The 24,167-nt window shown below is 39.2% G+C and overlaps 1 protein-coding gene across 19 annotated transcripts in view; it reads right to left on the reverse strand.

Annotated features, from left to right (window-relative positions):
* Positions 1-16,394, reverse strand: part of RAB3IL1 (RAB3A interacting protein like 1) — a 33,198-nt gene extending 16,804 nt beyond the window's left edge. For 9 of the 19 annotated variants that reach the window (XM_087920875.1, XM_087920873.1, XM_087920866.1 and 6 more), the window contains exons 1-2: positions 15,292-16,394; positions 579-828 (exon numbers count right to left, since the gene is read on the reverse strand). In XM_087920875.1, coding sequence (XP_087777001.1) covers positions 579-828; positions 15,292-15,509 — 468 coding nt within the window. In that variant the 5' untranslated portion in view covers positions 15,510-16,394. Of the gene's footprint in view, positions 1-578; positions 829-5,562; positions 5,664-15,291 lie in introns of those variants that run through there. The other 10 variants (XM_026706733.2, XM_026706729.2, XM_026706728.2 and 7 more) reach the window with 3 other exon arrangements.
* Between the last annotated feature and the right edge of the window lie 7,773 nt (positions 16,395-24,167).

Consider the following 24,167-nt stretch of genomic DNA (forward strand, 5'->3'; position numbering starts at 1 on the left):
CTACAACGTAAGGATCCCTGCTTCAGAAGGAACATATATCATCATTTATGAATAGGAAGCATTAAGGAGTCTGTAAAGCATAAGATTCATGAAACCAAGTTAAGGAATAGACATTTGATCCAAGTTTAGAAAATCACCAAAATCAGTAATATGAAATGAGCTTAAATAATATATGTATGAACTTACAGGGTATGAGGGGAATCATATGTTAAATAGTAAAAACCTAGCAGAAAAAAATGGAATAGCATAAATCACCCGGTTTTCTGGTTTAATTTCCTACTAGTATTCTAGAGTTTTACCTGCTCAGCAACTGCCTACTCCATGAATTGATATGAAATAGCTTTGGATAGAATGGAATCAATGTAGCTCACAAACACCTAAAGACAAGCAGAGCGGCAGTACAAAATGTCAATTTCCTAATGCAGATGGACAAAAACTCAATATTTCTTGGTGAGCAATTCAGATGAAGCTTTCGGACTTACGAAGAGGCAACCTCGGAGCCTATGCATTATGCTTGCCGACAGGTGGGATTAGGACTAGGGGCCAAATTCTCCATCCCTTCTTAACCTCATGCTTACCTTCTGAGCTCTACGGAGCTCCTCCTTCAGGAACTCAGAGCCCTTCTCACGGATTTCTACCGAGGAGCTGCGCAAGCGGGAGACGTTCAACTGTGCCACCGACTGGGTGTCATCCCCACCAGGGAAGCTCTTGACAGAAGGCTCTGGGAGCTGCAACTCTTGCCCTCTGTTAGTTGCTGAAAGAGGCTTCCACTGACCCACCACTAGCTGCTTTTGGAGCTGCGGTCTTGCCTCCTCGATATGGGTCTGACTGGAAGAAAGAAATCAGTATGTTCAGGATTACAAAGAGGGACACCCTGGGTCAATATGTCCTTTATTTCCCCTCGTGTATATTCCTCTCAAGAATCTACCACATGGTTTTCATTACGTAGTTACACACACAGGGTGGGGGTGGGGGGCGAAGATGGAGAGACAGACACAGCAAATCAAGCAGGCTGTTTCCTCTTTTAAAATAATGCTTGTTTTCTGCCAGTGAGTTCTACAAATGGAATTAGCTATCACATGATAAGAAGGCCAAGTTAGAAATATTTCTCCAGGAAACAATTTCTTCAATGTTTTTCCTTGGCTGAGAACATAAATGAGGCTATTGACAATTAGCTTTGGTGCACTCATGCTCATCAAAAGAATATAAACTTGGTATAGCAGCACACAGTAAATATTTTGTCAGAACACAAAAGAAGGCAGCATTTATGTGATATCACCACTAGGCATGTATTGTTATTTTGGCATCACCCAGTGTAGAAGAAGAGCTATAAACCACTTATCTCCATATACAAGATGCCTTTCAAGCAGGACCTGATACCTCCAAATTACAAATCAGTTTGATTATGGGAAATGAAATCATATTTAGAAGTAAAGATGGCATCTCTTTGGAATCAACAGACCTTCAAGCCCAACGCTATTCTGCCTTGGTGAATTTCTCCCTGTTCCTCCCCTTCCAGATCCAAGCAGCTTCCAGACACTCAGACAGTATTCTGACAGCATTTGGGGAAGAACGAGGGCAACACCATATTCCCCACCAGGGGTGGGATTCAAATTTCTTAACAACTGGTTCTGTGGACATGGCCTAATTTGTGGGTGTGGCTTGGTGGTCATGTGACTGGGTGGGCATGGCTTGTATGTAAATATTGTAAATATGTATGTAAATATTGAATTTTTTATAACAAAAGAGCAACTTTTACTCAAAATCAGGCAAAGCAGGCAGGCAGATTGAGTTGCTCCCAGAAACAGAGATTCACTCATTCTGCAATCTGCTACCTGAGTCTGCACAGAAAAATAGAAGCTTCTGTCCTAAGGAAGGTTCAGCTCTGCTTTTAGATTAGATAGAAAGCAGGAAATCCAATGATTTCCTGCTTTCTAGCTAATCTAAATCTCCCGGCACAGCTAATAGTCGGAACAACTGATGGTTGGGGGGAAAAAAGAAAAAAAATAGCAACTTACCAAAAATTAGGCTAACGCAGGCAAGTTGGATGGCGTACATGCCAAGTAAAGAGTGAGTGGGCAGGGAGGGGAGGGGCCAGCCAGTGGTACGATTTGCCAGTTCTTCAAACTGAGCAGAATTATAACAACCGGTTCTATAGTCCAACCACATAGAATCCCACCCCTGTTCCCCACTCAGAAGGATAAACAATGAGTGGTGTCAAAAGCTGTTGAGAAGAGTACACTACCACAAATCAGATCCTTCCAGGTGCACCAAGAGCTGTCTCTGTACTGTATCCAGGCTTGAAACCGGATTGCAACAGGTCCAAATAATGTGTTTCATTCAAGTCTTTTTGCATTTTCACCACAATTTTCTTTTTCCCCAGAAAGAGTTGGAGACAGGTCAGTGGTTTATTTAGTATATCTGAGTTGAGCAATGGTTCCTTAAGAAGGGACACATCACTGTCTCCTTCAAAGAGGAAGGCAGCTTCTCTTCTCTCAGGAATTCATTCACCATCACTGAAACCCAGCTCTTCCTCACTTTAACCAGGAAGAAAAGAGGTCCAGATTACAGGGGACAGGGTTGATGTGGAAGTTGCTGCAGATGCCACTGGAAGGAAGATACTGTACATTGCATTAATATATAGGTCAAAGCAACCTCACCCTTGCATAGTAATGAATTTTTATCTATTCCCACATTTGTGACAATAATTTTTCAAATTATACACAAACTTTTCCATGCACAAATAGATATACATAGAATATTTGACTTCTACAATATAGCTGAACTTCAGTCTCCATCAACCTCTCAAATTGCTTGGATATTTTCTACTCCAGCTATACAAAAATGGATTATAGCTCAATGGAAGAATAATACATTCCATTGAGCTATAATCCATTTTTGGCTGTTTTATGAAAGTGTTATATGTGTGTGTGTGTGTATGTGTACGTGTGTATGTGTATGTGTACATGTACACACATATACATACTCTTTCATAACACAGCCAAAAATGGATTATAGCTCAATGGAAGAATAATACGTCGCATAAAGAAGATCATTTTAAATTGGCTATATTCCAATGAAACAAAATCTTAACTCCATCACTTTTCACAACAGGGCCACTATTGTTTAGGTCTTACATGAACATTATAGCAAACATTCACACACACATCATATTCAGAGTGTGTGTGTAAATGTATATGTGTTCACACACAGAACAAAGACTGAATTTCACAGCACTCTTTAAACTCACCATCGAGAATAACATTAGCAGAATTTATTCAAAGTTCAGCAAATCAATCAAATCAAGCTGGAATTCTTTTTAGTTTCAAGGTACTCTTCAGCTGACCATTAAAAAGATACAAGAGTAAAATCACAACAAAATCAGAGATCTTTTGACAGACTTTTGACTGGCTTGGTAAGATTACTGAGCATAATTTTGTGTGGACTCCATGCATACTCTTGGTTCCTGTTGAAGTTGAATATCAGAGGGCATTTGACATTAAAAAAAAAATTATTTGAAAAGACATTCTGAAGCTCAACATCAACAGGATACAAGAATATGCACAAGATACACAGGCACACACACTAGCCATAATGTAGAAATCAACCAAACAATTATAATCTTGATATATACAACTTCAAAAGTTTCAGCCATGCTTATGAATGAAACCAAGTGATGCACTCCCAAACGTCAACCTAGGTCAGACAGTGGCAAAATTCCTGCCCTTGTTTTCCAGCATTAAAGCAAACTCCACAATGGCTCTTCAGTTCTGAGCCATGTGCTTCAATAAGGGCTTGTTTGCCTTGGAATTCCCTCTGCCATTCCATCCAGTCCAAGCCAGGAGTAGCAGTCCCACAACCAGAAGGGATATGGAAAAACTGAAAGAAAGGCAACCTATCATAAGCCACAAAGCAAAATGTCTGATACAGCACTCAAAACCACACAGAACTTTCAAAACAATCCCACTCTCTATGCCAAGCTTTTGTTCTGAGTATGGAAAAAAACAAAACTCTTGAATAATTGAATTTTTCTGTCATAATAATAATGTTTTGCATGCAGGAGTTCTGAGATTCAGTTCCTGGTTCTTCCAGACAGGACAAAGAGAGACTTCTGCCTAAAATCATTTTCAGCATTTCTTATCAATGGCCTAATATAATATAGCATTAAGGCAGCTGCTTATGTTTTGTAACTGCTCCACACACACATCCCCAACACACAAACAGACATATCAATACAGAGAATGGGTGTTTCCTTTAGAGTTTCAGCGGCAATTCTTCAAATTCTGAAAAATGAGTGCTTCTTGGAGAAGAAGCAAAATGTTTTCAAGAAAAAAAACCCAAGGAAGTCCAATTGTCTTTTGTAAAAACACCTTTGGGACAACCAGGATCTGGATGATTGAGAATCTCCAGAAACATTTCTACACTATCCCAAATTTCCTCATATAAAATGGAAAGAAAGGGGGAAGGGACGAGGATCTGGTAATAGTAATAACACTAGTAAATGGCTGTTTCTTTCACAAGTTATAATGAATGCAAAGGTAAATTAAATTGAGCTGGAGCTTGAAGCCCTGGCCATCAGGCACAGCATATCACTTGGCTATGTGAATAAGTGGATAACACCTAACTTCTAGGTGTTTTAGTTTTACTTTTTATATTATGTAGTTTATGTATTTTATTTGCTTTATTGTAGGCAGCCTAGAGCTACATAAATGTGAGATGAGCAGGTGTATGTATGAATGTATGAATAAATCACTAAATGGAGTGGTTAGAATGCAGTATTGCAGGTTAATTCTGTTCACAGCCTGGAGTTCGATCCTGTCCGGCTCAAGGTGGATTTAGCCTTCTATCCTTCAGTAAAATGAGGACCCAGATTATTGGGCAATATGTTGACATTTGTAAAATGCTCAGAGATGTAAAGCATTATGGGGTGGTATATAAGTCTAAGTGCTATTGCTAAAAGATCTCAGAATCACTGAAAATCCCTGTGTTTGTTTAAAAAGGATAAAGATCCTAAGCATAATTATTTTTACCTATAATTAATTTTTTGAAATAATACGCCACACACGAGAAGAAAAACCACCATGGAAAAGATCCAAACAGGAAACCGCAGAAGTGTAGCCATTATCCAGACACCCCTGTGAGTTAATCCTGGGAAAAAAATTGCTCAAGTTTAGCCAACATTAGTCTATGGCCAAGATTTGATTACATCAACCTTGGAAAAGAGATCAGAAATAAATGAGATATATGTATCAAGCAATGGCAATTAAATCAGATTGGTTCAAGTACATGTGAAGCAAGGAACAAATAAAGGATATCTTTGGGGGGGAAAACCTTTGCAAAATAAGAATAACATGTTTGATTTGTCAGTTCTTCTCTTACACTTCAATTTTGATTCCAAGTAAAATAGCATACTAGGCAGCCAACAGCCTGACTAGGAGTCCGATGGAAGCCAGCCAAATCACTCTGGGACACTAAGGCTCAAAGCCTTTCAAAAGGACCAAGTGAAGAGACAGATATTAATCCTGAACATTAAATAAATGGCATTTATTTAATTGGACGTACCTTTTGATGGTGATTATAGAGCCTGTGCTTCCTCTCCCCACCTTGAAGGCTGCTAAAGGGCGTATCAGCATCAATCCTAACCAAAGTTAAGAGATAGCATCAAGAGCTCTGGCAATGGGGTATTGAGGAGCTTCTGCACATTGGTATTCCATGAAATCAGCTTCCCTGAATTTTGCAAGTGCCCAAATGTCTATTTTTATTTCACAAAGCTATTGATATCAGATTCATTCCACCATGTGTAAGTACCTACTGGCCCATTTTTCAGCCCCTAAATCTCCTGCCAAGACTAAGCAAATGAAATTTGCTGGCAATTTTCCAATTTGCAGTAGAGCTGTTTGCCAACTTACTTTCTGAAAATGCTTTAAGCCTCCACTAGGCATAGTTTAGCCCCAGGTCGACTGATGATGATATAGTTCCCATGCCTCCTCCAAACTATTGTGAAAAGAAGGAGGAAACCTTGCTTGCAAAAAATATTCCCCACCCCTGCATCCACTGTATATCAGCCCTCTATTGTTCAATGTGAATTACCATTCCTGGAATCAAGGAAAGTCCCTCTCAGCATCAAAAACAATGTGCAGCAAAAGCTGGGAAGCTACTGACACGTCCTGTACCTGACTTTACATTGTTCTTTGCTCAGTGATCTAGAAAAAAGGGGAAACAAAGTGTTCTATGAAATTCTGTGGTTGGGATGAAAGCCCTCAAGTTCTTTAGGGGCCTGGCTGCATATCTATTCGAGAACAGGTGTTTTTTTTTAAAAAAAAATAAATCATATTGAAAAGGTTTTCAGGGACAATCATTTCTGGAGGGAGAAAATGGGACACTAACAAAATCTGTTAAAAAAAACCCAATTATCTAAAAGAAAAAAGTTAGGGGAAAATATAATAAGCCAGGCATTTCTTTGATGCCTGGAAAAAGAAGTTCCTTATTAAAACACAACTCTTAAAATCAACCAGACAGAACTGAAATGCAGGTGGGTGAAGAACATAGAAATCTGAAGGGAATAGCAATACAGGGTTGTCCTCAAGTTAGGACTGAAACAGAGTCTGCCCATCACAGTTATAACTCATGAAGGTTGTAAAGCAGGCTGGTCATATGACCAATCTGATTTTATGACTTTTTGACTTTTTGTCATTAAGCAACACTGTGATCATTAAATGACCCAATGGTTCATTATGGTGCAGCTGTGCTGAAAACCAGCTTGTTTTTAGTAAAACTGATGCAAAATAGATCAAGTGACTGCAGGATGCTGCAAACGGCTGTAAATCTTTGATAGTGAGATGGGTGGCGTACAATGTTAATAAATAAATAAAATGCAGTCCAGTTGCTGAGTACCCAAAGTGCACTCATGTAACTTCAAGAGGGGGAAGCTATTGGAATTTTGAATCTGTATCTTAAGTATCCCCCAGGTAGATCCATTGGAACTTTAAACAGCCACTAAGCAATTGGTCGTAAGTCGAGGACTTCTGGTGCCATCTCTTTTAAACCTAATTTGAGAAATTGAGTAACAAAAATGCCAAATGATCTTCACATGATCAAGCAAGATCTTCACCCCAAATCTTACACTTCATTCCCTGTTTTAATCTGGATCCCATCTTCTGGCTTGCATACTGACTTATAACGTGGCCGAATAATCTGAGAAAATAGATCACAGGACAGGCACATCCAAACCAATCCTTTTTTTAAGAAACTGCCAGCACTGGCAAAAAAAAAAAAAAAAACCAACCTCAACAGCACTTTTTTTTTCCTGTAGCTTAAGTATTAAGACTATTTAAGTATAAGACTATTTAAAATTTAGGTAGGGAAATAATTAAGCATGATGGGAAAAATGGTTAATAAAAAAACAAGTCTCTCAGGAAGACTTAAAAACTAACAGTACCAGAAAAAAGCCAAGCCTAACCCAGACAGAAGTCACAGATTTGGAAAGCATTTTGGGATTTGGCAAAAAGAAAAGAAAAGAAATCAGTGCCGGAGCATTAGACAATCCTATTTGATGGTGCTGTGCAGACAGTTCCCTAATCTCCCATGTCCCTGCAGAAAACTGTATGCTGGTGAGAAAGGATACTACATTTGCCTGACATCTGATTTTCTATATGCAGAGATCTTCTTAATATGAACAATCAAATCCCACCTGCGCTATGGCACAGTAGAGCAAATCAAGCTATTCAGGCTGTCCAGCTACCTTTTCTTTATTAACAAAATGATGCTGTGGTGATATTATAAATAGCTACTACAAATATCCTTAACTAATCATCATCTGTTGGATAACCAAAAAGATAATCCCTAACCTGTACAATATTGCAGACTGCCAGCATTAAACATTTCATATGTTTTTAGTTGCCTGAGGGAATTAACGGGGACAACAGTGTTTACTTTAATACAAGGAAATATTAAAAGAATCATTATATCCACTTTCTGATTAATAGAAGTGTGCTAATAAGAAGATAGAAAATGGCTAAATACTTTTATTTGCAGTAGAAGACTCAGAATAAATTAGTTGATCATGAAAAAGAATGGAAAAGCCTAATGAGATATTAGCAACCCCAAATTTTATGCTCAGTTATGAAGCAGCCCAATTAGCACAGTTAAAGGTCTGATTTAATAGTAATAAATGAAACCTTGGTTCAAAAATCAATGAAACAAGAAATTAAGAATCCATTAGAAAGACTTTTAGTATTCAATAAAGTAGGGGAATGAGAGAATGTGCTGTCCAGACAGTTTAGAGTTAATGGGATTTGGGATAGTTAGTTAGAAATTGAGAGCTGTCCCCTTAAGGGAATGCATCATGGTAAATGTAATTAAGGTATCCTGGGAAACTGCTCTGCATCCAGACTCTGAACCACCACAGCAGACAACTCCTAACCCTCCTTTGAACAAGGAGCCTCAGCATGCTGCGAAAACACACTATGCACCTCAATGCGCCACGAAAGCACAATCAGAGCCAGTGGTGTCAATTGCATGACAGTGTGCAATAACACACCAGTCCCTCACTCGTGTCGCCAGATCTGCTTAGCCAAAGTCTACCCCGATGGACGCCTAGAAGAAGCAGTGAAGATGTATGTAATACTGGATCCTCAGAGCAATCGCTCACTAGCCAGGTCTGCATTCTTCAACCTCTTTGATGTTCAGAAGGAAGAAGTACACTTCACGATATCAACGTGCACCGCACCAAGACGCACGGCGGGGAGGAGCGCTACTGGACTCTGTATAGAGTCATTAGCTGGAAGTTCCCAGTTCCTACTGCTGCCCATGTTGGAATGGGGCGGGATACCAGATGACCGCAGCCACATTGCAACACCAGAGGTAGCTAGCAACATACCTCATCTGAAGCATATGGCTCATCACTTTCCCGCCCTAGATCCTGAAGCCAAGATTTTGCTCTTGCGGGGACTAGATGCCCCTGAGGCTTTAGCATACATTGAAGTAGTAAGAGTCCCGAGATACTTACCCTATGCCTTCAAAACAGACCTGGGTTGGGGAATCTCAGAAATTGTCTGTGTCGATCGGATGCAGGCCCCAACCCAGGTAATAAGCAGAACAGAGAATGTAGGACAAAATTATTCCATCTCTCATAGAAGAAATATGGGACTATCTCTAGAAATACTTTTATTCCATACCAGATTTTGCCTTGGACTTAATTAGAATTAAAATTATTTTATTGGCCAAGTGTGATTGGACACACAAGGAATTTGTCTTGGTGCAAATGCTCTCAGTATACATAAAAGAAAAGATACAATAATCTTTTATGAGTGCAGTGTAGACTTTATTGTCAGAATTAAAATATTAGAACTTTATTGTCAGAATTAAACCTGTACAACCAATATAAATTAACATGTAAAGAGTATTTGGATATTTTAATGGAAAGATTAACTCCGATGGGATTAGTGCATCCCACCCATTCTGGTAGAAGGGGCTGTGCTTCAGATCCCGTCAGCCAAGGTATTTCAGCTGTTGGGGTCCAGAAGAAGAGTCTTTTTTGCCATGGCTCCCAGCCTCTGGAACAACATGCCCCCACAGGTGAAATCTGCTCCGACACGTTTGACTTTCAGAAAGGCCTTGAAGACATAGCTGTGCCAACTGGCCTGGGGCCCCATGCAGGTATGGCAGGATGGACGTGGCTAATAGAGTAAATAATATCTCACCTGCTCCTTGTGCATACTTTGCTCCCTCATTCACTGCTTAGTTTTATTTGAGTTTTAAATTTAAGATTCTTATTTATTGTTTTAATGTTCAATAATGTGTTTTAATTGAATGTCAGTAGGCTGTCTAGAATCTCCTCTAGCAAGATGGATAGCATACAACTTTAACAAATAAATAAAATAATAAGTCTAACATAACATAACATAACATAACAAAGTCTAACATAACTGAAACTTGGTACCCTGGTGAGAAAGTAATCCTCTTATCCTGGGAAGGGGTTGCTTCTGTCTTATCCAAAAAAAATTCCTAAACATTAGGGCTACAGAATATGTAGCATGGGTGGAAGGGAGGTTGGGGATGAGGACATGCTGAAGAATAAGAATCAGTCACAAAAGATGCCTGCATCAGATTTTCAGAAACTTTTCTCTTCAATCTCCCCATGTTATCACTCAATCGATCAACAATTCTCAAGAGAGGTTTTGGGTTGTTGTTGGAAAGAGAGGTGAAAAATCGCTTTCTACCAATACTTCTCTGGAACCAAACCAATAAATTCTGCCCGGTGCTATCTTATTTAAAGCCTTGAGAGGTTTCAAGAAAATTCTGCAGCAGAATTTATTGAAGTTCCCAATGTGGGAACTTCAATAAATAAATATACTTACCCCACAGGGTGGTTGTTGTGGGAAAGAGAGGGAATGTTATGTACACTGCCTTGAGGTCCTGGAGGAAATAAATCTACAAATAACTGAAATAACATTTAAAAAAAACCTTCTGAAGATGAAGAATGGTAGGGATTTGTTTTTGTAGCTGGGAGTTGAATTTAACTGCTGTGAGCCATCTAGCATACTCTGTAGCATAGACTGAATATGTATGTCTAGAGTAAAATAGATGATCTTTAAAAAGAAGGATTACATTATTTAAAAGAAGAGACTTAACAGAACTTCTTCAAGAAAAACAAACATTACTTCCTTTTAAATTTATGGGAAGTTTACTAGATGGTCATCTATCACTAGTGGTCAACAGGTTCTTTTTAAATAATTGCAGAACAAGCCTTCCATATTTTTTTTATGTTTTAGAAGATTCTATAAAGTAATATTTGTCCAAGACATGTCATTATGATCAGTTTAGTGTGCTGCATTAAAAACAGAAAATTGAGCAGAAAAGTACCAAATAACTTATGTTATTTATGCCCTGCATTCCAGTATGATGCCAGGTGATGCTGGCAAGAGTCTGCACTGCCCCTTGGAAAAGTAGAAATGAATCAGCAAGTCTTGGTTCCTGTGTGGCTAACAGATACCAAACACACTGAGTCAGCATTTACAGCACATTTGAAAACATTCTTAGGTAATTATTATTCTAAGGCTAGTTGGAACAACAGAGGCCATAGTAGAACATAGGAAAAAATGTCTCATTTAACCCATGGCACAACTGGGAATCTATATCTCGGCTTCTCAAGTTCAAGAGATCCAAAATCTTTTTCAAACTGCTGATTTTCTCTTTCTATCATCACATACATTCTGTAAGATGGACATGCCAGTTGGCTGTTCTGCTTCCATGTATAACAGCTAATTAAAAACTTAATGCAGTGTGATGTGATGTGCAATGAAATTTCACTCACGTTTGACATATATAGTTTACATGCAGAAAAAGGCAACTATTCATTCACAAACAGAAACATCTAAACTTCTGCTTGTCTAGTTTAAAAGGCGCTCAGTCAGCAAGAGTTTCTTTAAAAACAACTGTCAGTTGAGCAAAATAGTTCAGGTCCTAAATCATTTCCTAAATCAGACGAAGAAAGGTGTGAATTATATTTAAAATCTTTTATTCCCACAAATACTTTATTGTCAATTTTCTTGAAGTGCTTATGACCTGCTACTTACCTACTGTATAGAAATTGTAACTACGCTTGCATGCTTTCATGAGGAAAACAGATATTTACAAATAGTTCAAGGCTGGGCATTCTGTTAGAAAGTGTTGTTTAGCGACAACTCAGCAAAGATAAATGAACAGCAATCAGAAAATTTCCAGTTATCTGACCCTTAGTAAAATGTAGAAGTATGAACCTTTTTTTATTTAAGGCAGCAAACTGAAGGTTTCCTGTTTTGGGTAGCTTATTTATAAAAATTCTAGGAATACAAAAAAACTAATTTTCACAAATCCTTAGGATACAGGAGGAAGTAGGAAACCTTTATGTAACAAAAAGGAATAAAATTTAAAAATGTTCCTGTATTTTTACAAATACTTTTTTCCTGTCACTGATTTTCTTTCTTTTCTTCACTTTTTCTATGCCACTTTCCCTCTCCCTACACCCAGTTTGGTGAAGTGTTTAAAGCATCAGGCTAGAAACCAGGAGACTATACCAGTTGGGTGTTCTTGGACAGTCGTTTTTCTCTTAGTCCTAGAAAGGAGATAAGAGCAAACTCCTTCTGAAAAGCCTTGTCAAGAAAATTGCAAGAACTTGTGCAAGGCAGTTTCTAAGAATCAGACACAACGGAACAAAAGAAAATCAATATTCTTCTAGCTTTCCCTTTTATGCTTAGTTCAAGCTTCAAAGACTCGCCGATTCATTATTGGTCCATCTAGCTCAATATCAATATCACTCCCTGCCCAAAACCAGATTCTTCTCAGATCCATGGAGACTGCAACATGTATGAATAAATCTCCAACTTCTTTATAAAAGGCTTTCCGTAGTCCATTCTGGAGATGCTGAGAAATAAACTTGGGACATAGTCTACTGTATGGAGATTCTCAGTCATTCGGGGTCATGGTTGTCACAACAGTGTTTTTCAAAAGGCAAATGGACTTTGTTTTGCCTTGAAGATGTTTCATTTCTCATCCAATAAGCTTCACCAGTTCTGACTGTATGATGGGGGTAGGGGGGAATGGAAGGATTAGTTCTGGCCCCAAACCCTAAGAATTAGAGCAAATCCTTCCATTCCCCACCACCATGACCATCCAGTCAGAACTGATAAAGCTTCTTGGATGAGAAGCAAAATATCTTCAAGAAAAAACAAAGAAAGGTCAGCTGCCTTTTGAAAAAGCACCTTTGAGGTAATCTACCAACATTAGATAAAAAGAAGAAAGTTGCCTTTCTATAATGCCTATCTGTTGCAGTCAACAGTACAACTGGTTTCCTACAGGATGTAGCAGGGATGAATGAACATGTCTATTAAATGCTCCCATATCCTGAATACACGTTCTCATGTACTGAACTTCCTCCTGGCTTTCAAAATACATCATCTAGATACCCGTACATTCAGGCCATTGCAATAAACCTCATTCCCCAACTACAGCCTACCCACAAGAGCAATCATGGGAAATAAAAGACAAGACCTGAACAGGTAAATAATTATTATTGCAGATCTGACATTAGTTTTGTCCTGGCAAAGAACAGCTTCTCCAAAGTCTAGAACTCTAACCATCTATATTACCCATATACATAATACTCAAGAGTTTAAAACTTAACCCCTACTTTAACAATGTAAAAAAATTGGCCACAGCTCTTTTCTCTGGTCTTTGCTGTCTGTTGACCATTTCTTGCAATAGCTTATATAATAGTCCATCCTGTTTCCTTCCTATTTTGCAGATGTCATTTCTGACCTGCATGGAGTTAAACAGGCTTTCAGCCATATCGATATCTAGGAATATTACACTGTCCAGTAATGATTTTTGCTCAATTCCAGCACTTTATGTTTATTTGAATTATTTGAAAGCAACCACTGAGGGTAAATTTCAGAATCACTAAACAGTGCAGTTGCCACTGTTAGTCTGGATTAAAATGGCAATCTGGTCTTTATTTTCAAGAACAGTTGCTATTTAGTAATCCATCGTAGCTGCTCTTTTCAAGAAGAAGCTTTTGGTGAAGGAACTCCTCCCTCCCAAATTTAAATGAAATTAACAAGATAATATGACACAATAAAGTGTTGGGATAAATATCAATAAGTATCATGAGTCATTTTCTTAGCAGACTTTTAATTTGAAGCTGTCGAAAGAGACAGTCCTCAATCCAGGCTTCAAGGTTACAGATGCTCTTCCCTGAAACCATGAGCCCAAGTAAAGAGCCGCAATCCACCATTCCAATTTAGTGAGGAAGGCCAACCTTTGCCTCACAAAATCTCTTCACAATGGGAAGTTGTTAGCAAGATCTTTTTTAAAAATCTAATTCTGCCGAAACAGGAGGAGGGGAGAGAGAAATGTGCCGGATCTGCACTTTTAGCAAAAGGCCCAATGAGTTCCCTGCAGAGCTGGTCTGACAAGAGCAATTTCCTGTATGAAATGCCTTTAGATGACTTTTGGTAGAATTCTGCAAGGAATATGCCCAAGAAAGAAATCTGCACGGCTTCCCTCTTCCGTGAAAGAAATTTCCTCTGACACCAGAATAAAGAGATTCCACTGTGTAGAAATGTGGAGAGAAATTATTCACTGGGAAACTACAAGACAACTTCATCATTCCTCCCCCCCTCCCCCGCTTTCACACAGACTAGTTAAAGCTCTCTGAATATATAAACAAATAAAAGAAACAACACTGGTTATTAGCACAAAAATAACACTCGTAAGGCTAGTATTCTTCTGGTATTCTGCTTTGCTTTAATGAGAGAATCAAGCCACTTCATGCAGTCCTCTTTGATTTCCATAATATTTCTCACACTGCAATACCACATCATCAACCTGATGCCACAATTGTAAATGGGAGATCTGCTGACATGTTAACTAATACTAGAAAGCTTTTTTGGAACATAATCTAAAGTGCTGGACAATATATATAAAAATGTTTATACACGATCGACTTAGTAGGATTTCTGGCATAGGAATTCCTGAAATAACATGCATATTCCTTGGCAGCAGAGCCTACAATCACTGGCTGTCTCAAGATCAATACACACATCACTCATGTCCTTAGGACTTCAAAGGCACAGCAACAATTGGACCAAGATAAATGTGGTTCTGCACGTCCATTGCCCATGCAAACACCAAAACGTTATTGCAAGCAAAAAGAGTCCAATTGCGTACTATTTCTCTTTCTGCATCACACCTGAGATGGTCCTTTACCCTTTCAAAGATAGTAAGCAGGCAAAAATAGATACTGAAGAGCCCAAAGTGCTAGATTTAGAATCAATCTTCCTAGTCTTTACCCCCGATAGTTTCAACCTAACTTTAATTCTTCCTTCATGGTCCTGAGCACAAAGATATGAATATGTCAAAGCTGTTGGTTTCTGGAAGCTAGCACTTGAGCTCTGCCCCATAGAGATGCCAATATCAGACTTTTATTATGCATCCAGACAATGTCATCAGCCCACTTTTGATTTCCCGTCACTCTTTTTTTTTTTTTTTTCAGTTCATGGGATGAACCTTTAGCTAACAAGCTGGAAAGAAGTACTGTACCCTTCTGCACAATGTGCAGAACTGGATCTTTGGAAGAGAGTGATTTTGGATCTAAAGTGACAATTATCAAGTCTAATGCCCAATTATCAAGTCTAATGAGATGTACATCTGGGGCCCCACAAAAGAACACATGTCAACCAGTGGCTGAAACTGCATCCAAGCACTTTAAATTGTACAGCAATACCGTAGGTGGATGACCAGCAGAACACTTACTTTCCATGTTGTTTGCTGGGTGGATGGCTAGTTAGTACAAGGAATAGGAAGCAATAGTGGCTGTGAGGTAATGGGAACAAGGAAGAGGAAAAAGCAGAGGAAGTATAGCAATCAGGTAGCCAGGTAGGTTTGGAGGCATCCCAAATGTTTTCTGTTTCCTCCAAACCTGGAAATGCACCAACATTTCCATTCACATGTGCACACACGCACACACACATGAATCCATCTCACTGTTGTCAGTCCTTGGACAGGTATTTCATACACCTGCAGGTATATCTTTGGGTATGTTTGCAGGGGAATTTGTGGAATTTCAGAATGCAACACTTTTGCCATTTTCAAACCTAGGGCTTATCACTGGGACTGCATGCACCAGAACCTCCAGTTAGATGGAGATTTTGCAGTTCTGGGAGTTAAGGCTCCCCAGCACCTCTGGAATTCATCTGAATATTCCGCTTCAGGGAGTAAAATTGGATCACTCCAACTGAACCTTACACCAGTTCAAATCTAGACCCCTCGCTGACCACGGTGCACAACCATTCCAATTTACACGTCAGCCGCGGAACTGTCTTGGAGGGGCTACTCCCCGTCATCAGACTCACACAAGTTCTTATCCGGAAAATGCAAGCTAGTCAACACCGCATCCCCTCCCCTCTAGTCAGTTTTTCTCAGTCGGCGCTCGCGGGGGACTCCTCTCCGGATCCCGCCGCTGCCTCCGCAACGTTCAGCCGGGGCTTCCTGAACCTAAGAAGCGGAGTCTCTCCCGCGGATGAGCTGCAAAAGCAGATTACGGGAATACAATCCACCCCCGAGGGGCAAAAGGCACGCAAAGTGCCACTGTGACCAGCATCGCCACCCCAGTCGGAAATTCACTGCAGACTCAAGACTTCCTACCCAGTCCACATGCTGGCTTCGAGGCACTTCCAAAGGCGCCACTGCGCCGTGTGCCTCACAAGCAGGAGAGGGTATCCATCGACCCTTCAGAGGCTTTGCAAGGACCCGGCGATCGATCCGGAGCCGGCGGCCTGTCCCTTCCCCTTTCTTTCCAGCTGCGCTGCGGCAGTCGTTGGACGGTGGTGAAAGAAGCCCTCCCAGCCAGCTGCTTGGCTGGCTCCGCAGCTGGGGGGGGGAGGAGGAGGAGGAGGAGGAGAGCCGGGAAAGACACGTGACCCCTCCGAAGCCTCGCCTCCCTCCCTTTGCCCATCGCAAGGATGCATGTGCACATCCCGGCGCTGCGGCGAGTCACATGACCCGCCTCCCATTCACTTCCATGCAGTTCCTCGGTTGAGCTTAGGATCCGGGGAGTCCCGGCGAGTCTCCCTTTTTTGCCATTGCTTCGCCGCTACCGCTAGTTCTCCCTTAGATCTGAAGATCGGGGTTTTACCTTCTGGCGAAGCCACCCCTGCTGCCTTCTTTGGTTTCTGAAAGATCTGGTGGAAGATCTGCTAGAAGTTTTTTTTTTTCTTGAGTACGGCGGGACAAAAATATAATAAATAAACAGATGAGAAAAGAGGTCGGGCCACGTGGGTGGTTAGATCGACCCGGATTGATACAATATTTTTATATGCGTGCTTTTTCGGTGGAACTCGGTAAAAATTCTGGAAAGCCGCACCGTAGTTCCCCTACTGCTTAAATAAAATTTGGGGGTGGGGGGGCAGTTTCTTAATCAGGTGCCTTTGAATGTTGAAATAGTAGAGGAAAAGGGAAAGAGACTAAAATTCAGTGCTCCCCTTAGAGCTTAAGACATATTTAGAAAAACTCATGTTAAAGTTAGCTGCAAATGCCACCACAAAATGAGGGGTGGCCTTTCTTTTCCTAATTGGAGCACTTTTAATTACAGCATAAACTGCTTTAAAATGCCTCTGACTTTTCCAAAGCAACAAATTAAATCAGCTGCCACTTTACACAGGTTCCCTAAGTAGCTCTCTAAATCAATCACCTTTCAATTGCATTTTAAGTCAACATTAACTTTAAATGTATGAATTCAGAGTTCAGGCCTCTATTCTGAAGATTATCTTCCCATCCCTACTTGGAAGTTGGGAGCAAACTTTATCAGAAGTATGCAGGAGTTCTAGAGTCTGTTTGCAAGTTCTGGTTTTAACGCTCCTAGTCTTCCTATCCTTGATTCAAACTGGTTGGGAAGGCAAGGGAAGCTCATTCATTTATCTTGTATCATTGGCCCACATGTGTTGAGTTGCTGAGCTCTGGCTGTGCAAAATAAAATGGAACAGGTCCCAGGGCTGAGCCCTGCCTATTAGAGCCTATGACCAGCACCCAAGAAAAGAAAGTGCATAATTTGATGATACATGCCATAAATAAAAATGCCACAATTCTTCTTTGGTGATTGTCCTACTACTGAAACCAGCTACAAGTAGCAATGTGATTATATTGTAGCAAAAACACATCCTTCACTTTTAAAGCATTTGAATTCCCAAGCAGGTCTGTTTATTTTGCTATGTAACTGGAAAGTGCCATGTACCCTAATTATGCTGTATTAATAATAATTAGATTGAAGATAATGCAGGATAATCTTTCTTTTGCCCTTGAATGTTATAATATGGGATAATAAACAATCATAAGCAGCAGAGAGATTTGAGTGTACATGCAAAGGCTTGGAGGACACACATCAAGATGTCCTTGAAAAGCCAGATGGCATTCCATGGAACATAAGCAAACCAAACCAAATGCAACCAACTCTTGCATTTCTTTGCACATTTATCATGGAATTAATATGAATCTATCTTTTAAGAAATTTTAAACACAGGGTTTATTACCAGTACCTTCAGTCCTAAATTCTGCTCTTAAAAGAACAAGATTCAGATTGACTTTAAACAAATATTAAAATCATGACAGTCAGTTTGCTAATTGGTAAAAATAGAAATAAGAACCCAGAGTTCATAATTGTATATCTCTTCTATTATTTCAATCTGAGAATTTATAGGGAAATGTGGACTGCCCCTTTGTTAGGTTCCCTCTTTTTCTCACAAGTCATTCTTACTTAGTTTAGGATGCATTCATATGGTCCCTAGACTAGTATCTCAACAGCTTTAGGATTTTCAGATTTTCTGTTTCAAACTTGGAAACTCCCTGAGCATCCATAACTCAGTAGTATTTATTTTCATCTAAATGTGCATATAAAATTGAAATAGCAGTAGTTTTGTTTCTGATCCCCAGTGGGATTTAGAACAAAGTCCCATGGATTTCCTCCCATGTAAAGCACAGAATGACGGACTTTACAGGTAATCTTTGGTCATATTTTGGGTATTGAATTTATGGCCATTTACAACGCCTCACAGTCACATGACTACAATTTGTTATGAGGTTTTTTTTCCCCCAGAAACTGGTGTTTGCTTCCAGTTTCCAAGAAAAAAAATGGCCATAATGAAAAAATAATAGGTTTGCTTAATGACTGTGGTGTTCGCTGCAAAAAGGTTGTAAAATCAGGCCTGGCCACATGATGTCCTGCTTTATGACCTTTATGACTTATTTGTCAAGCTCAGTTATGATTGTAAGTCGAGAACTACGTGTATATGTTTATGTTTTAAATCATGATTGTACACTACCCACTGTATACTGCCCAGAGTCATTTCTGGTGAAATGGGTGGCCGTATAAATGTGATAAATAACTAACTACATTTCAGTCAGATCTTTTTATATTCTCAGATCAATGTGTATGATCAGTGCATGTAACTATAAGGATGTTTTTACCTTTCCTTTCCAAACTGCTCTCAATAGAAGAATCTCTAAAATAGGAGAGAAAGAAGAACTGCTTGTTTGCAAATCTACTTTGGTTTTTTTTTTTTTCCTGTTTTTTTATTCCAGCAGAAGCACACAGTGAACAAATGTTTCTCCTTTTTCTTTTGACATCATTATAAATATTTTGAAAGCTGTAAACTTACATCTCCTAGGATTTCTTCCAGCAAGCAAAACATGCAAAGTTTACGCAAGTTCTGGTAATGTGATTTGCCTTGCAGATTTTTTTTATTATCCTTGTAGCTTTGCCCACACTCTTTTTTGATTTGTCAACTCCCTTCTTGAATTATTCCTGAAACTGGAATGATCAAATATTGCTCTGAATGGTCTCTGACCTTTCTCACAAACCTGGCCATGAACGTCTCATGCTCAGAACTGGAGGGCATCATTACACTAATTCATCTATCCTAGTGTAGAAGGCCATTTAAGAAGTTCCCTATGAGATCTCTTCTATGCATAGGAAAGACAGTGACTGATCCATGCCTGGATTGAAATATATGTTTAATCTAGGCATGAATTCAAAATGGGTTATATCAGAGATGTTCTCGGGTGGGAGATAGGAAAAAGCCAAGCCACCGGGATGGTTGGAGAAAAGCAGTAGAAATGGGGAGGGGCAGAAGTGAGTGCATTAGACTTGAATTCAAGGGTGGCAGCTAATGAGAGGCAAGGAGAAAGGGAAGATTGGAGAACGGACACATGAGCTGTTGGGTATGCCTTTGTTGAAGTCAAGCATGGAAGGGAAAGGGAAGGAAGGCAGTGGGAAGAGTGAATGTGGTCTGGCTCTCAATGCTAAATAGGAGGTAAGAGAGGGATAAGAGGAACAAGCCTTGCTCTGTTCTCTCCCTAAGACACAGAAAGAGGTTTTATCTCAGCCAAGGGGGACCGGGTTTCATTTGCCTTAACCATGACTCTGCTCATAATGGCTCCATCAAATTTCCAACATATTTTTTGTTTCACTTGCTGCCCCTACCCTGGATAGGAGATTTCTGTACACAGAAGCCAGAGGCCTCTTCCCCAAAGCACCAAATGTTTTGTAATATGGCACTTTTCTGGAAGCAATATCTGAGCAAACCAGAGAAAGACATAATAATATGAACATGAAGTTTAAGAAGTCAATTAAAAAGTTAATCTCTGATGGGCGGCTGGTACTTAGTTAACTTGACAGCCTGAGAAAAGGAAAAGATATCACCTCTGTATTGGTGGATGATGTCCTTGAGAGACAGCAGTGGAGATGAATGGACATGACTTGCTACTCACATGACATGTTTTGGATGCTGCTCTGAAAATAAATTATATGGGTAGAAAGCCCAAGCTTGGAGCAGGCTCTGAAGAAAAAGCACAAGAATTGGAGCAGGAAGTAAACAAGCTTCAACAGCATAGATCCAATAAAGACACATTCAACAAGAACTGACAATGAAGCAGTTTCATTTCATAAAACAAACGAGTGTTTGTTTAATGAGTGGACAAGAGTGTTGTCCAGAAACAACATAAAAGACACTGGAATTCAGACACAGATTTAATAGTCTTCCAAAAAAAAAAAGCCCCTGGGCTTTCAAAGAAAAAAAAAAGATGTTGCTGAACAGGAAATGAGATGGTGCCTCTTGGAAGGGCCAAGCAGCATCTGGCAAGGAGACAGAATAGTTACAGTAACTGGTGATTCAGTACTATGAGAAATAGAAATAAATATGTGTTAACCATTTAAATATACTGCCTCACAGGAGGAATGCATCATAATGAATTTTAAGATTTACTAAGTTTATCATATCAAAAAATATTAATTAAAAGGAAGAGGAAAGTTTATATTCCAGATGAGTAATAGAGATAACATTAAGAGGAATAGCTAAGACTCAAGATAGTAATACAGTCCAAAATAATCTTGATTATAGGAATGGACTGGAAAGAATGAAACAGCAACAAAGTACAAAAGAATTCACTTAGAAAGAGGAATGAAATACACAGCTAGAGGATGGAAAACAATTAATTTGGCAATATTACTAGTAAGAAAAATCTTGAAATGGTAATTGCAAAGTAAATTATGAGTCAACTATGTGCTTTGACACACAGAACAATGCATCTAAAGAAGTACAAAATCACTGGAAGTAATAATTTCACTTTATTCTGTGTTGACTAGACCTCTTTTTTAAAGATTGGGTCCAGTTCTGGTCACAATACTTTAAAAAATATTCAGATGAATTGGAGCAAATTTAGACAGAAAAATGAAAAGTATTAGAGACAAAAAACCTAAATCTCATGAAAAATTCCAGTAGCTGAGGTGAAGAGATTTCACATAGAATAATATTAAGCACTGTCTTTATAAGACAGAACATGAAATAATGGCTTTAAGATAAGGACAGTCAGGTTCCGGCCGAATGTTAGAGGAGGAATATCTAAGAGCAACAGGAGTTTGACAGTGCAAGTACACAGAGAAGAGATAGGATTCTCTTCCATTTATTTATATATACAAAGGCAGGATGACCAATTGTTCTTTGCTTTGATCTAACTTCTGTATTGAGCATAGATTTGGGTGGATGGCCTAAATCAGGACTGTCAAATTCACATTGTCACGGTGGCATCACATGACTGGGCATGGGCGTAGCCGGTGTGTGACGCATCCAGCCCGTGGGCCAGGAGTTTGACAGCCTTGGCCTAAATGGTGTCTTTCAACTCTAGAATTATATGATTTGTTGGCTAATTTTGTTGGAAATATTTGAAAGCTGAAAAATTTGCTATTTACTTCCAATATGGGCAAATTTGTTGCTACTACAATTATGTACATAGAATTAACAAGTTTGAAACAGTCCTCAATAGCATCATGTTAAAATGGAGAATTATGACAACAGCAGTCACAGAGCAGTTCCAGTAGAAATGCAAAGGGGAAGACCCATTCACAACACTAAAAACAAAAAAAAAAGGAGAACTCTTCTTGCTGTATTGTTTGTGAATGTGTAAATGAGTGGAATGGAACAGAACAGAACAGAATGCAGTAGAAATTTATTTCTCTTTTGGAGGAATAACAGGGGCAGAATGGACTATGCCTAGCCGTCAAATAGAAGAGTAAATGACAAAGAAACAAGTAAGTCAGAGATATTGTTGATTTATGATAGAAAATTGTTTTATAATTTGCTTTATAGACCCAGGAAATTTTTAGGATCTGGTGGAAATGTGCCAGAGAGATTTATTTTGCCCTCACTCAACAAACTACTACAATAACAAGTAAACACTACAATGAAATACAATGGTGCAGAGCTAGAAATAGCAGCAGGAAACCCAATTGTGTGATACTGAAAAATAGTTGACAGAATATATGCTGATAAAATATTTCAGATGGGTAGCAAAAAATAACAAAACAGGATTTGGGATCTAAAAGACTAACTTGTTTTTTTGTGACCTAAATTGCTTATGTAGCTATCCACATCTCTTAGCCGACCAACCCCATAATCCCCACATAGGTGCTTGTCATCTAACATAACTGAAGAGTAAAAAGCTGGGGGAGGCTAGCAATCTCCTTTTATAAACTCCACTTGTGGTTTTTTTTTATATTTATTAAATTATCCAGAAAGAAATCCTTAGCAGACACTAGGAAGAAAAGGCAAAGGGCTCTTTTTTACTGAGGAAGCTGCTTTATAAAATTCTACTCCATATAGCAGTTACAACTGTACAGCTGGAGGAGCCCACCAACTGCAATAACATATGAGTGGAATTTAAATTGGTTCCAGGCACTGTGGTTCCTTCCCTCAAATACATCACCATCTGGAATGCAACAAGCCCTCCGACTGTATTGCTTCTCCAGCTTGGCTCAGAAGGAGAGATTGAAGTCTAGAGGGACGGAAGTGAGCAGACAACATTCAGGGATGGGGATGGGAATCTTCAAATGAGGGAAGTTAGAGTGCATGTATTTGAGACATTCTGAGGCTTGAAAAAGCCCATGGACAGTAGGTTAAGGGTGGAAACAGATTGACTACGTGGCTTGGATGGTCAGTCAGAACTTTCCCAATCTGCAGAATACAATGATCCCAGACCCCCAAACACTGCACTCACATAGTAACAGCTGCTTTACTCGGAATACAGAATCTGGATGAAAGATTGCTTTCAGAGGTCTCTGATACAAAACATCAAATAGCAATTGCTATAACAGCAAAAGCCATCAAATTCTTCTACCACCTCTGAAACTGAATAACAGTGCTACTTTGTTAAAAAAAAAAAAACTTTCCATGAATACAGAGATGGAAATTCACTCAGATTTGTTTATTCCTCAAATTTCCCCTTATTCCTGGGGAATTCTATTCTCTATTTCTCCTTATTCCTCATACATTCTATACACATTTTTGTCTTTGGCTCACGTTTCATTTTAGACCATTTTAGATTAGGTCAGATTAGATCTATCATTTTTAACTTAATTCCTGCATCTCTCCAAAGCCATTGAAGAACTATCTGGATGCCCAGCAAAAATCAACACAGCTATTTATTATGCTTTTTACTTGCCTTGAAGAACTGACAGCTCACAAAAAATGTGCCAACATAGTTTCTGAAAAAAATGACTGGGAGAGAAATGACCAGCCCAAATCATAGGAGCCAAATGATGAAAAAAGAATGGGATAGGATAAGCTTATTGTCTGATTGCAGCCTGATTGCAGTTGAGGAGATGCCTTAAATTTGAAAAACATTGATTAATGGGAAGGTGTGTGTGTGTGTGTTAATGGGAGAGAATTTGACTACTAGTAATACTTTGTTGAGTTAATGCTGGAGAGATGAGTTGTACACTGGGGTCACATACTCAGGACCTGAGCTAGGAAATGTTTATCTGATGCAATTCACACACAAAGCTATTTGGAAATGATAAGACTATTTCTCTTCCATAACCTTTCACAACCTTTTCCTTCTCCACTTTTATGTGTATGGTATCACAATTACTACCTTTCATAACCCCTTTTTTGCTCTGCTACCTATTGTTTGGCTTAATCCTCTTCTTTGAATACTCCCCAACATTTTCCTAGTTGATTATGATTTAAGGACATTTCCCAACCTGGTGTTCACCAGATATGTTAGGCTGTATCTCTCAGAATTCCTTCCTGGCCAGTAGGGGCCCTCCTAGCTGAACATTCTTGGAATTAGATTCCAATATACCT

This window comes from Pseudonaja textilis, chromosome 1 (genome assembly GCF_049901715.1).
Source record: "Pseudonaja textilis isolate UNSWEBS1 chromosome 1, rPseTex1.2, whole genome shotgun sequence".
Taxonomy (NCBI): domain Eukaryota; kingdom Metazoa; phylum Chordata; class Lepidosauria; order Squamata; family Elapidae; genus Pseudonaja; species Pseudonaja textilis.